At 43.2% G+C, this 14845-nt stretch overlaps 1 protein-coding gene across 3 annotated transcripts; it reads left to right on the top strand.

The window, feature by feature from the left end:
* Nucleotides 1–1262: 1262 nt before the first annotated feature.
* YTHDF1 (YTH N6-methyladenosine RNA binding protein F1) lies at nucleotides 1263–13453 on the top strand. Of its 3 annotated transcripts, none has more exons than XM_072350410.1 (5): nucleotides 1263–1649; nucleotides 1940–1964; nucleotides 3412–3491; nucleotides 6306–7827; nucleotides 11896–13453. In XM_072350410.1, exons 3-5 carry the CDS (start codon nucleotides 3418–3420, stop codon nucleotides 11920–11922), a joined length of 1623 nt encoding a protein of 540 aa, XP_072206511.1. In that variant the 5' UTR covers nucleotides 1263–1649; nucleotides 1940–1964; nucleotides 3412–3417; the 3' UTR covers nucleotides 11923–13453. The 3 variants fall into 3 exon arrangements, with proteins under 3 accessions (XP_072206511.1, XP_072206509.1, XP_072206508.1); XM_072350408.1 differs by having other exon boundaries at nucleotides 6301–7827; XM_072350407.1 differs by lacking the exon at nucleotides 11896–13453 and having other exon boundaries at nucleotides 6301–8846.
* Nucleotides 13454–14845: the final 1392 nt, after the last annotated feature.

The raw sequence follows: 14845 nt of genomic DNA, 5'->3' as shown, positions 1-14845 counted from the left end.
GTATGTATCTGGCAACTGTAAGTGGTACATTCATGTCATGAAACCTACACAAAAAGTACGTTTAAAGGCAGCAGAGACATACCAAACTAAATCCCTGCAGGCATTTTGACCGTCACAAGGAAACAAACACACACAAAAACAGGCTTCTGGCCTAATTAAGGATATCCCTGTCCTCCAAACTGCCATCAGGCACCCGTGTAAGATATGAACTACAACTCTGGCAGCAGTCTGCACTGTGGGGTTACAGCTCTGCAGGGTTAGAGCTCTGTAGGGTTACAGCTCTGTAGGGTTACAGCTCTGCAGGGTTACAGCTCTGTAGGGTTACAGCTCTGTAGGGTTACAGCTCTGCAGGGTTACAGCTCTGCAGGGTTACAGCTCTGTAGGGTTACAGCTCTGTAGGGTTACAGCTCTGCAGGGTTACAGCTCTGCAGGGTTACAGCTCTGTAGGGTTACAGCTCTGTAGGGTTACAGCTCTGCAGGGGTACAGCTCTGTAGGGTTACAGCTCTGCAGGGTTACAGCTCTGTAGGGTTACAGCTCTGCAGGGGTACAGCTCTGTAGGGTTACAGCTCTGTAGGGTTACAGCTCTGCAGGGTTACAGCTCTGTAGGGTTACAGCTCTGCAGGGTTACAGCTCTGCAGGGTTACAGCTCTGCAGGGTTACAGCTCTGCAGGGTTACAGCTCTGTAGGGTTACAGCTCTGCAGGGGTACAGCTCTGTAGGGTTACAGCTCTGTAGGGTTACAGCTCTGCAGGGGTACAGCTCTGTAGGGTTACAGCTCTGCAGGGTTACAGCTCTGCAGGGGTACAGCTCTGTAGGGTTACAGCTCTGCAGGGGTACAGCTCTGTAGGGTTACAGCTCTGTAGGGTTACAGCTCTGTAGGGTCACAGCTCTGCAGGGTTACAGCTCTGTAGGGTTACAGCTCTGCAGGCCTCTTCAGCACTGCTCGGTTTCCTCAGGCTCTCCCAGAAGGGTGCGTGGATGGAGGGCAATACAAAGCACTTCTCAACCCTCTGAAATCAGCATCAACCACAATAACGGGACCAAGAGTTCACTTCCATTCTGCCAACCAACAGCTGGAGCCAGGACCCGCCGTCTGACCGCCCCCTGACCGAGGCAACAGACCCTCCGAGCCCCTAAAGAAGCCGGACATAGCGAGGAAGCGCGGATCCCGCCCCGCCGCCTTGCGCATGCGCGACAGGTGCGGCCCCGCGCCGCGCGCTTTCCCCTCCCTCCCGCCTGCGCCGGGCCGCGCTCTCCCGGCGTGCCCCGCGCTCAGGGCCTGACGTCACCGCAGCCGGGCGCCCGCCGCCATTGGAGTTGGCGGTTCGGGCTCCGTCCCTCGCAGCGGCCCGGCGCAGGCGGGCAGGCCCGGAGGCATGTGAAGGGACGGGGCCGGCAGGGCACGGCGAGGCGCGCGACCGGCGCCGGCCTACCGTCCCCCAGAACCCCCTGAGGAGACGCCGAGCGGCGCCGCGCGGGCCCCTTTCCCCTCCCCCTCGGCCCCTTCCCCGGCCCTGTGCACGGAGGCGCCGCCGCCGCCCCTCCGCCAGCCCCGGAGCTCCCAGCGGCCCCGCCTCCCTCCCGGCCTCTCTGCTGAACCACGGCGGCCCTGTACATGAATTATGTCTGCCACAAGCGTTGACCCTCAGGTAAGCGGCGCGGGGCCGGGGCTGGCCCTGCTGTTCTCTCACGGCTGCCGCGGCCGTGCGGGTGTTTGTGGGGCAGGCCGGGGCTGGATGGTCCCTGCAAGCTGCGCCTCGAGCTCGGCTCAGACAGACCCCGGTGCGTTACAGCTGTTTCCTATGAGATCCCCCCATCCTTCCCCATCAGATGTGTGGCGATGTGAACGTTTTCCTAACTTTCAGCTTCTTTGTTTCCCTTTTTTTTCTGTTTTGTTTGTGTTTTTTCCTGTACCCGATCGCGTGCTGTGGCTTTCCAGAGACCGAAAGGACAGGATAATAAAGGTGAGGATCACGCTGAGATCTTGCTGTTGAAGCAGCCCCTGCAGGAGATGAGCTCTGCAGGTACCTGTGGGTTAGCAGCCCCTGTGGGCAACATGTGGAACAAAGGAAGTTGTGCTTTGCTTCAGAGATGTGTAAACTGTTATTTACATGGTCTTGAGTGCATCCCACTTATTGCTATGGAGTTTACAGTGGGAAGAAATGTGAGATAATGCCAAGCATGCTTACAGTCTCCTCATTTCCTTGCAATAACCAAAAACTATGAGGGTATCTGTTCATTGTATGAGTATTTGTACATAGTTTGCATAGTCGTTTCCTGCTATACAAATACCGTTCCATTGCTGTACTGCTATTGGCTCTGCAGTTATGATCTGTGATAAATGAGCCTATGAACTTAATTATATTTATTCAAAATTCCTTAAATAATTAACTGCTTGAGATAATAAACTTTTTATGTCAATATCCATGCTCCATCTGATTTCTAATTTCAGCAACTCATTCAAGAAACTGATTGATTCTATGATCACTATATAATTGTGTAAACGTTTAGCTTTAGAGACTAGCAGTATCTTCTACTCAAGTGCTTTCCCATTTATCATAACCTGCCTTAAAAATCCAGCTATCTCTGCTCATAAGAAGTTTAGCCCTGTTTCCAATATTGGTATACTCATTTTTGCTTCCATTGGCAATCTTTCCAGAGGAGTTATTCTCATAAGTTCCCAAACTTGCTTGCTAAACACTTAAGTCTTGTGTGACTTTACTTCATGTGTTTTATGGAACAGTAGCCAAATTTTCTCATCACATAATGTGGTGTTTGAGCTTTTTTTCTTAGCGTTCAAAGTGACAAAGGAAATCATTCGGTGTAACCCAATACATTTTGCTTTCGTGTAGCCTTAAGTAATGGGTTTCATTGCTTTTCGCATAAGAATTTATGTGTAAGTAGGCACTTGGGTAAGAAAGATCTCTTTTACACACTTTAAAGATTTAAATTTTGATTAAAAATGGCAGAATATCAAGGCACGCAGCAGTCATTGTTCATAATTAAATGTAAGCCCACCTGATCTTCCTGTAGCTAACTTAACTTAGGCAATAAACACCACATGCTGGGAGAGCTGTGAATTAGTTTCTGAGAGTTCTAATTATGGACCCAAACATCTGATGTTTCTTAATTTATTTTTTATACAGAGCTCCTATATTTTTTGGCTCAGGGATGATTCACAGGGGTTGTGTGTTCACTCGTTTGTAGGAAAGCTTGATTTTTAAACGTTTACTCAAACTCCGTTCTGTAAGCGATTATACAAAGTGAAATCAGGGGACAAAAGTGATCTGCATGTCTTTAAGATTCTTCATGCTGTGAAGAAATGTGGCTTTTCCTAAAGCGGCATAAAGTGGAACTCTACTAAACACTCCTAAGCTGTATCATAATGTCTTGTAACTTTTTTTTTCCTAGTACAAAATGGTTCATTACATCAAAAGGACACAGTTCACGACAACGATTTTGAGCCTTACCTTTCTGGGCAGTCCAATCAGGTTGGTGTGTTTTTCACTTTTTTTTCTTCATCTTAAGCATGCTTTTGGCACCCAGCTCCATAGGATTGTGTTGTGGAAGCAAATTCCTTAATAGGCATGGAAAAAGAAATGAGTAGCATATTGTGTTACTTAATAATACAACTAGCCTTGTGCTCGCAAAGCTAGTATTACCACGTGTATCCAGATGGCAACCAGTGAAAACTACATTAATGCTCCAAGTAGTGCTTACTGATTGCTCCTCATGTTGCAGGTTATTGATAGGGTTGGACTGTGACAAACTACTTGATCTTATAGTTCTTTGATAGATGAGTTGCATGTGGGAGTCTGGAGTTCCTGATTTTGGGGTCTCACAGTTCATCTTTTCAGTAATCCTAGGTGTTAATGTTGTTGAAATTTGGACATTGCTTTTAAGAAAAGATAGCAGATGTCCCGCTTGCTTTTCTCACTTCAATGAATATTGCTCTTCTTTTCCATCCTCTGAAATATCTCAAGTCTGAAAAGCATATTGTTTTAAAGGTAATGAACACCCTGTAATGCCAACTCTGAATAAAACAGTTCATTATACTGTACATTAAGTGACCATCCAGAACTTAAATACCACTGTAGTCGTAAAAATCTTCTACCTGAAGTAGTTTCTGACTTAACTTTCAATCTTTTAAAAGTGAATGAAATGTTTAGAAACTTGGAAGCCTTGGCAGAGGTTCATCTGTTATTTGTTTTAAAAGTGCAGTTCAGCCTGAAGTTCATAGATGCCACTGTCAGTGATGGTGCCGTTGCTGAACTTGCTGGCAAAAAGAACCTCTGTGTGCTTAAAAAAATATGTAGGTACCTACATACACTAAAGCATAACTCCATTGACTCTTTGCTGCTGCTGCAACAAGAAGTTGGTGTGCTGCAAGAAATAATTGAGTAGGTGGTCTTAATAGTTCTAAGTGGAAAGTGACAGTAGCATTAATAGGACTCTGATTTTATACTACTTGGAGAAATGATTCCTTCCCTAGTTTATACAATGGCTGTCTAAAAAGAAATAAATAGGAAATGGTCAAGGATAAATCTGTTGAATTGAATGTGACTGCTGCTGTGGTGAAGGATCTCTGACAGGGTTTCTCTTACATGCTCTGGCATAGTGCCAGTCAAATAGATTGAATGCTTTGTAAAGAGGCTTGCTGGAACTTCACAGACAGTGGCTACAGGGGGTGAGTCTCAGTAATTGTCTGGAGTCCTTTAGCAGAAGTATTGCAGAACAAAACACCTTTCTCTGGATTATTTCTTCTCAGTCTTGACAAAATATTTATCTATGGAATATACAAAATAAGTATCTTGAGCTGTTCTCCCCTCCATTTTGACAATGTTTGTTTTTATGTTTTTCCTATGTTAAGTTTAAGAAATAATGCATTGGCATCAATCTTGATTTGGAGTCTCCCAGAAAGAAAAAACAACATGTTTGCCTGTACTAAATATAGATTCTTTTGGCTTGGAAAGCTTGGAAAATTTCATCCATTTGAAAGGATCTTCTCATAGGGAATTAGATAGAATTTGTATGTGAAGGCAGTGTGAGCATTGGCAGCAGTGATGTTTTTTGAGTCAGTGACATTGAATTTAGGCTGCTGAAATCTCAGTAGTGGTTGTGCTGGTGAACACAAGTCCTGGTGGTATTTTATGGTGTCATTCTTTATGTGGAAAGGATATTAATTTTAATGCTATGGAAGGGAATAAACTGAAAGACAGGTAATAAAAATGATTGTAACTTATCAATTGGATGTTAATGTTCATCTTCAGCAGGGAGTCATTTGACTTCATTTTCTGAATAAGCTAAGAAACAATCTTATGCTTGGAAAAATGACTGAAGTTCCAGTGCAGTTTTGCTGGCTTTGCAGGGAATATTTGTTCAGGATTGGGATCTTGCAGTTTGAAAGGAATCTTAGTTCCTCTTCTGAAAATCACCTTTCTCTGTAAGTAAGGAAAGGGTAACTGCTATTCAACTCACTAACAGGAGATGCTGACCTTCCTTCCTCCTTGCTGGTAATTACATTTAGAGAGTATCTTTACGAATGTCTCCAATATCTAGATTTGATGGTTATTTAAAGAATAAAAAAATCTCATAATATTCTGTATTTATTCTTTGGCATTATTGGATGTGAGAAACACATTTGAATGTTTCAAAATAATGCGTCAGCGGAAGATTGAAGGGGAAGAAAAGGCTTCTCAACCTGGTCTGAAAAACAGCTGAGAGGGAGTAAGGGAGTTAAAATTAGAATTTCAGAGAGGGATTTATTGGTTTATGGCAGGTCAGTCTTTTATTTCATAGAGTGAAAAAGAAGTTGTGTTTGGAAGGACAGATGTAGATGCTCTTGAACATAATGAAGTCTGTGTTCATACCACTGTTTGCTGTCATATTAAAGCAATTTCATCTACAACCTTCTGATAGTTAAGATATACTAAGGTAGTTAAGATACAAAACATATTGTTATAAAAGTTCCTTGAAATATTTTGTAGTGTTAGCAGATTAGATGATTCCAGTAGAAGCCACAAAAGACTCAATACTAACATAACTAAGTTTGTTACAGGCTCAAAATCTCAAGTATTAACATCATTGTGAAGCAGTAATACTGTAGCATACTGTGAAGGTCCAGATAGGACCAAAATACACCAAGTTGTTCTCGGAATGTGAAGTAGGATTTGTAATTAGACGTTAATTACCTTATCCCTATTGTTCTTTTCTGTTTGGTGATCGTATGATTCTGCGTAGCGTTGTGGCTTTTTGTATACAAAGTTTGCTATATCTGAAGTTACTTTTTTTCTTTAACAGAACAGTAGCTATCCATCAATGACTGATCCATATTTGTCAAGTTATTATCCACCATCTATTGGGTTTCCCTACTCTCTCAGTGAAGCGCCATGGTCTACAGGAGGAGATCCTCCTATCCCATATCTCACCACCTATGGACAGCTCAGTAATGGAGATCATCATTTTATGCACGATGCTGTTTTTGGACAGCCTGGGGGTCTGGGAAATAATATCTATCAACACCGGTTTAACTTTTTCCCTGAAAATCCTGCCTTCTCAGCTTGGGGAACAAGCGGATCCCAAGGACAGCAGACTCAAAGTTCAGCATATGGGAGCAGTTACAGCTATCCACCTAGTTCACTGGGAGGTACCATCGTGGATGGACAAACAGGATTTCACAATGATACATTAAATAAAGCTCCTGGAATGAACAGTATTGAACAGGGAATGGTTGGACTTAAGATTGGTGGAGATGTTACAACTTCGGCTGTGAAAACAGTAGGTTCCGTTGTTAACAGTGCTGGGATGACAGGTGCCCTCTCTGGTAATGGTGGATCAAATGTAAACTTGCCAGTATCTAAACCAACTTCTTGGGCTGCTATAGCTAGCAAACCTGCGAAACCACAGCCTAAAATGAAAACAAAAACTGGACCTGTGATTGGAGGAGCGTTGCCGCCTCCTCCTATAAAGCATAATATGGACATAGGTACTTGGGACAATAAGGGTCCTGTGGCGAAAGTTCCTGCTCCCCAGCAGATACCTTCTCCTCAGTCTGTTCCACAACCACAGCAACAAATTGTTCAGCCTGTTCCAGCTCAGCCTCCTCCATTGACTCAACCACAGTATCAGAATCCTCAGCAACCACCCCAAAATCGCTGGATTGCTCCTCGCAACAGAAATGCAGCTTTTGGCCAAAGTGGAGGAACTGGTAATGACAGCAACTCAGCTGGCAGTACCCAGCCTAACCCTGTTCCAAGTGGTGAGTCCCATCCTGTTCTTGAAAAACTGAAAGCTGCTCACAGCTATAATCCTAAAGATTTTGAATGGAACCTTAAAAATGGACGTGTGTTCATAATAAAGAGCTATTCTGAGGATGATATTCATCGTTCCATTAAGTATTCTATTTGGTGTAGTACGGAGCATGGCAACAAACGCCTGGACAGTGCTTTTCGGTCCATGAATAGTAAGGGCCCAGTCTACTTACTGTTCAGTGTCAATGGCAGCGGACACTTCTGTGGAGTTGCAGAGATGAAATCACCTGTGGACTATGGCACCAGTGCAGGTGTCTGGTCTCAGGACAAGTGGAAGGGGAAATTTGATGTCAAGTGGATCTTTGTGAAGGATGTGCCCAACAACCAGCTCCGACACATCAGGCTGGAGAACAATGACAACAAACCTGTTACAAACTCCCGTGACACACAGGAGGTGCCCTTAGAAAAAGCAAAACAAGTGCTTAAAATTATTGCTACTTACAAGCACACGACCTCCATCTTTGATGACTTTTCTCATTATGAAAAGCGCCAGGAAGAGGAGGAGGTGGTGCGGAAGGTAAACTTATTAAAAAATTTATTTTATACACAGATATGGGGAAAATGAAATGTGAAGGCTGCTAGAATGGAGAAAATGTAAGTAGGAATTCAAAACGTTTTTAGTACATCTCAACTGATGCTTATTTATGTGACGTAGTTTCATAGCAAATATATTTCAAAGCAAAAGCTTAAGCACTGACACAGGTAAAGGAGGTTATGTCCAGGTTTTTCTAGTATCTTAAAGTAATTAATAGATTAGAAACAAGTTTCTATTTTACAGTTGCCCCATAAGAGTTTGGCTTCATAAATCTGAGGTATTTAAGCACTGTTTGACTGGAACTTGTCTATCAAAATTGATACCTGTGTTGGCATTTGAAATTTCCATGTTATCCTTAAGAGCAGGAAGAGTGATGCTACTTGTTCAATTAAATCTTATATAGAGAAAAGACTTATCTAAAATTGCTGGAATATGGAACAGTGCTAGGAAGATTGTTTCTGCTGCTGAATCCCCATGTATGTTATTACTTGGGTAAATAAAGGCAAATGGTTCTCAGGTCTAGTATGTTTATTAATTCTTGAAGAGGCTTGAGTGAGGATGTGTGAGAAACTGGGGCAGTAACTGGGAAAGCACAATAAATGTTTTATATACCCATGGCCCCAAGAGTCATCTGTCCCGTGACCTCAGTTTCAAGAATACCTTTCTCTAGTTAGGCAGCCTGGAAGTCGTGTACTGCCAAAACACGAGGGGTTGGGATGGATCGTTATCACTTCGGTGACACTTAAAAGTTGCTTTATCAATAGTGTTTCATACACATTTTATTAATAGTATTTTAAATAAAGCATTTATTGATGAGGCTGCTTTAGTGCAACTCACACCTTCTAAATGCTTTTAAAGCAAGGCTTGGTGATGGTGAAGTTGAAGTTGCTGTTTCAATGGCTTTACTGGCACTTAAGAATTAAGATAAAATTGCTTGGACTTATCTTCTTAGAATGTGCCCTTAAATTGTGAGAGAAAAGATCAGTGTCTTAAGAACCTTCCAGCTCAACTTTTTCTAACCATCTGATATGACATATGTAGCATACTTCAACACAGCAGGGATGGCAAGTTTTTGTTCTGTACTCTCTGCAGGGTTTCACAAACCAAAAGCTTAAAGTCATTATCTCAACATTTCATTCGTTCAGTATATGAGTGGCAATTCAATATTTAATGCAACCTTTATCTTGAGGAGAGCTGTTTTCATGTGTGGGATGGAATCTTAAACTATCACAGAATGACTGGAGTTGGAAGGTGCCTTTAAAGATCACCTGCTTTCAACCCCATGTCCCATGGCAGGGATACCTCCCACTAGATCACATTACTCAAAGTCCTGTCCAGCTTGACCACCAGCACATCTGAGGATGGGGCATCTGCAGCTTCTCTGGGCAGCTTGTTCCAGTGCCCCACCACTCTCAAAGTAAACCATTTCTTTTCTTGTACGTATTACAAATCTACCCTCCTTTATTTAAAATAACAGCTACCCTCTGCCCTGTCCCTGTGTTCTCTGACCAAGAGTCCCTTGCCAGCTTTCCTGTATTCTCCTCTAGATTTTGGCCTTCTTCAGGCTGAACAACCCCAGCTCTCAGCCTGTCTTCCTAGGAGAGGTGCCTCAGCCCTCTGATCATCTCTGTGACCCTCCTCTGGGTCTGCTCTGACAGGTCCATGTCTCTTGTACTGGGGGTTGCACAGCTGAACACAGTGCTGCATGTGGAGTGTCATGAGGGTAGAATAAAGGGGGAGAATGACATCCTTCAATCTGCTGTGCAGACTTCTCTATAGGGAGTCAAAAAGTCAACTTCGTACAGTCTAGGAAGGAAATTGGTTTTGTTTTTCATGCTGAGTCTCCCTGTGACTTGTTACCAAGGCTGCAGGGGAGAGTAATGTGTGTGAGGAGTGGGAGTGCTGGGGAATCTGAACCAGTTGGTGTGTGTTTGCATCAAGTAGTGAAAGCGATTGGCATCCAGCCTTCCTGAACTGTTATCTCAGTTGCCTGAGGAGGTTCAGATGGCAGCTTACTGAACGCTGAGCTTCCTTTGCTTTGAAGTAGCTCAGTGTACTGCTATTCCTATTGAGCTGACCCCACTTTGTGTTATTTTCATATACGTAGCTATTTTGCACTTTCAGTTCAAGCATTAATGTGATAGGCTTGCTTAGGTCACTGCTTCCATAACAGGATTGGTTTTTCAAAGTAGCGATGTCTTTTTTTGTCTCATTTCAAGCTGAGGCTCTCGTTTATGTGACGCGTGCAGAAAACAGAGTTTGGAGTTGAACATTTCTTAGATACACCTGGATGGGTTAGAAAATAGCACACTGAGGAAGGTGGTAGTGCTGGAGAAATAAAGCAGATCAACAGTGAGGGTGTGAAAAGAAAGGCAGCGCTCATTGGGATGCCTTCTATAGAACTGTCTGGAAAGCTAATTTCTTTCCCCACTCTTGTATAAATGAACACAAGAAGTCTAGCTGATTAATGAAGGGGTTTCTTTGCAGGATGCACATACAATTCAACTTACTGCTGTGAAGTTCCTGCTATTGCAGCATCCGTAGTGTGCCAAAATTAACTTTCCTATGACAGTTTTTCAAGAATAAGGTAACTTAAATGACTTTTTTGAATGGCTATTTGCATCTGTAGCATCACCGCTGGATTTCAGGTTGGTGTGGCTGTTGTTTTTAATGCACTGTACTCCGTTTAGCAGTAAGATTTCTTGTTACAAATCGTGCCTCATTTTCGTCACTGTCACGATGACGAAAGGCTGGCATTCTTTAGATATTACTCATGGAGAGCTTGAATGCTTTTATTTCATTTATGCACGCGTTTAGTAGGGGAAAGGATGACGTCATGTAATCTATTTGATGCAAGCCACTAGCATTCTATTTTTTTTGATGCTGACATCTTTCATGCCAGTGTTTCCTTAACTAATGCTTGATTTCTTCATGCTGGCATACAAGTCCAGCTTGTGATGTGCCATAGCTACAAGCTTTTTTTGGCCTAATGTAGTGATCCAGACCTGGGAGAGGAGTAAGCCAAAGAACAAGTGCCATGAAATTTCTCCTGCCTACTGCTTTTTTCAGCTCCAAAAGCTGCTGCAGCATGAATGTGTCTGCAAAGAGCACATTCTCTGATCAGCTCTTAAAACATGAAGCTGCAATGCATGTGAGAGAATCTCTTAAAAAGAAAAATAAGGGCTTGTAAAGAGAAGAAACTTGTTGTAGGTTTTTGTGTTTTCATTTGTGGTAGGACGGGGGGAGAGTCCTGCTCCTCAGTGCCATTGAAACTGCAGGAGTTACATCTCAGAAAGCTCTTGAATCAACAAGCTTGCTTCTTCTTTTCAGCAAATATATATTGTAGGGTGTTAGTGATATTCAGCCGTCCCAATACCACCAGTATTGCCTGTCCCCAAGTACCACAGCTACGTTTACACTCTTTGGAAGGGGGGTCAACCGTGCAGCTTCTGTTTGCCGTGGATCCTTTGCATAGTGATGCTGTTTAGCAGTGGTCAGTGGCTCATTTTGTGATCAGTGTTCACAAGATTCAGTAAAGAAACAGTTTGAGCCTGAAATGCTGGGCTGATATATTTGACTTAATAGAACTACTGTTTTCAATTTCATCTGAAGTGCGAAATACTTTATAATCTATTTCCAGTTGTTATGAAATAAGACTATCAGCCTTGAAATGCAGTTCCTGTTCAAGACTGTGCTGCCATTGCAGTAGCTGGGGTAATCCAGAAAGCAGAATGTTACAGCTCCCTACTCTTAATTGGGAATGATGGTCTTCCATCCCTTCCTTACTGTGCCCTTCACATGCTATCAGCTTGGTGTGTCTGTGCAGGTATTTACCCAGCTGTTCCATTTGAAGATGTATGTCAGTATTAAGTTTGTAGCAAGCCATTGGTTTATCAGGTACTTTAAAACATAGCAGCATTGTTTTTTCTTATAGCAAAGCATGTAATCGTTGTCTGGGATCACATCAGTGCTGTCATACTTCTAAGAATGCTTCTGCTCATTCATTTGACTAAAACCTTTAACTCTTTTTTAACTCTTTTCTCTTTACAGGAACGTCAGAATCGAAACAAACAATAAGGATATACATATACAGTTTGATATATATATACTAGAACTGATATTAAATTCGACTGAGAAACAAAATTGAAGTATTCTGGTGCTGTATCCTGGCATCAGGACCAACTAAAGCTTTCAGCTCCAATATATCTTCTCGTGCAGGGGAAATTAAGTTGTTGCATCTTTGTAGTTTATTTTTGCCCAAGTGGATCTGCGTTAATTTGTATCTTTTTCTATGTAAAATTCTGTAGAAATCATTAATAAAGGCGTGTCTCTTTTTTTTTTTATTTTTTATTTTAAGTTGGTCAACAGTTCTATTAACCTAATGTGGGATCCATACATGAGCATACTAAAGTGTCAGTGCTTCCCAAAGACTTCATTTTGGCACTAATTCTGTTCCTAGCCAGAGATCACGGAGAATACACCACCAATCTTCCTTTATCCTCCTCCCAGTCCCCCATTTCTTCACGGCAAACTTAGGAAACCACGCATTGATCTTATTTTCCTTTCCGCCATCTAAAAGTCTCTTGAAGACAGAACCGCGCTTCAGAGTTGAGAGATGAAAACGATGGGCTTTGGGATCAGTTTGCGCAGCTGCTGTGCCTCTTTTCTTTCTCTATAGGATCACACATCTGAAATTGCTGACGCTCCATCCTCGGGGTGTTTCTTTTTCCCCCCCCCCTCTGGTAGCAAATCAAATTGTCAGTAGAATTGTTGCTCTGGAAGATATTCCCCTTCCATGTTCTGTTAAGCAGTGCTTCAGTGTGCATCTGTTAGACCATATCGTGCCGGGGGTGAGCGCGATGCTTTCTCTCAGCCATAATTCCGCTTTATGGGTTTGGTTTTTTTTTGTAGCTTGATAATGAAATAATAACGTGACGCTATCAACGTTGCAGGGGTTTTGGACGATGTGTTTAAACCTATTTCAGCTTCAGGTGTTATTAGTTAATTGCAGATCATTTTTAATCCTCCCTCCATTACTTCCCCCCCCCCCCCCATCCCGCTCCCAAATCCCAATGCCATTTAAAGGTTTTATACCAATAATGCTGAGCTTTAACGTAGGAACTAATAGTATGGATAATATGATGGATTATGCCTCAGATGTTGAAAATTGACAAGTGTGTATGTCTTAATTTCTTTCTGTTGGATGAGTCAAACAAACAAACAAAACCTGTTTTAAAGAGAAACGAATTTGCTCTCTTTGTTTTTGTGGAGTGAAGGGGACTGTCCGAGAACCGACCTGTCACCAACTGGAGTTCCAATGAAGCATGGAAATGGTGCTCATGTCCGCTGCTCTAGCACACTGAATCTGCACGTGTTTATTGTAGAGGATCTTTTACTATATTAGAAAGCAAGTATCTTCTGAATACTATTTACTCCAAAAGGACCTCCAATTTAAATAAAGTTTAATCTGTATCATTTAGACTTGTATTTAGAACATATAACTGTCTCTGGACTGTTACTGCCTGTAAGGAGTAATGGACAGCATCGGATTAACTTTTTCCTCTAGGAGAATACAAGCCTTAATAAACAATGCATATTTAGCAAGCTCGATGTCATTTTCGTTCTTTTTTGTGCTATCATTTATGTTCCTGTGTTACAACCTTTCCATTGTGCAAGCTCAGGAATCACATTTAAGGTGAGAGGTTCCCCTTACAGGGACTGCAGCGTTTTGTGGCCGCATTGTATGGCAACAGCTGAGTTAAAGCAGGGAGAAAGCATTCCACAATGGGAAGGTGATCCCTTTGGCTGCTGCTATGTGCGGTGCTGGGAGGTCTGCAGTGCAGGCTGCTGGTTGTACTCCATCATCTGTCTTTCCAGCTTTAAAGAGACGTAACTTTGTGTGTGTGTGCAAATGGCAACTGTGAGGTGGGGAAAGCGTTTGTCTGCTGTCTGTTCTAGAGCAATGCCATGGGTTTGAATTGTTCTTGCTCTAAACCAAGTGGTATTTCCAATGGAACCTTTGTGCTCGATGTCGGTGCGCTGCAGAACGCAGGTGGTGCAAAGAGCCTGGCTTTGCTCTCCCCTTTTTCCTAACAGTATTCAGGTTCTGCCCTAACACTCCGATCCTGCCTCTTTGGGACTGCTTCACTTTGCAGCGTGTGGGTGGATTTATGCCATCTGTCTGTTTATAAGCCATATTCAAGGAATTATTTTTACCTGGGAAGTTGCCATGACAACAGACAGTTGGGAAAGTTCTCACCAAACACGCTTCTGCTCCATCAGTAGGACACGGTGTTTGTGGCTTCGGGGATGAGGATGGTGTGAAAGAGGTGTGCAAGTGCTATGGGCTGGGTAAGGAAGCACTGCTACCACAGGTCTCTGGGAGCGCTCTGTGTGAAGGTTGCACATGTGAGTGCATATGTTCAATGTCTCACACGTGTATGTGCCGTGTGTATGCCTGGAGCTGCAATAAGAAATAGTGCTGGTTCTTTCTTTGAATGAAAAGACATTGCTGCATAGCTGGGCTCACACACCTTGGCACAGCCCAGTGCCTGCAATCCCACCTTGCTGGTAAGAAATGCATTTTCCAGCCCACTCGCTCCCCACCAGTGAGCAGTGAAAGCGAAGGCAGCACTGACTCCTTCAGGCAGGCACGGAGAAAGCAGTTCTGTCTTTGCTTTTAGGTTTCAGAGCCCTGGGATGCTGGATGTGCTCTGGTGCTGGTTGTCTGGAATTTGTGCCCATATGCATCGGTTCCAAACCTCATCAAACAGCTGCAAAATGAGCTCCTCCTGCCTGGCATTGCCCGGGTTGTGTGTAACACACACTGGGCACCATCCCATGGAGCTCTCACTGCAGCTTCCCATGAATCCCATAACTGCAGCCTCACAGCTGCTCCATCCCCTTATGTGGGGCCTGTGTGTGCTGCTGGCACTGCTTGTTCTAAAAGGTTCTGTCGAAGAATAAAGGGGCAAACACAAAGAGCAGAGCTCCAGCAGCT

The sequence above is a fragment of the Excalfactoria chinensis genome, chromosome 15 (genome assembly GCF_039878825.1).
Source record: "Excalfactoria chinensis isolate bCotChi1 chromosome 15, bCotChi1.hap2, whole genome shotgun sequence".
NCBI classification, from domain to species: Eukaryota; Metazoa; Chordata; class Aves; order Galliformes; family Phasianidae; genus Excalfactoria; species Excalfactoria chinensis.
This window is presented reverse-complemented; position numbering and strand designations above follow the sequence as displayed.

Coding starts and splice junctions, on each gene's coding strand:
- YTHDF1 (XM_072350407.1), top strand. CDS start 1,623: ATGTCTGCCACAAGCGTTGACCCTCAG. Junction 1,650..1,939: donor CCACAAGCGTTGACCCTCAG/GTAAGCGGCGCG, acceptor GTGGCTTTCCAG/AGACCGAAAGGACAGGATAA. Junction 1,965..3,411: donor GAAAGGACAGGATAATAAAG/GTGAGGATCACG, acceptor TTTTTTTCCTAG/TACAAAATGGTTCATTACAT.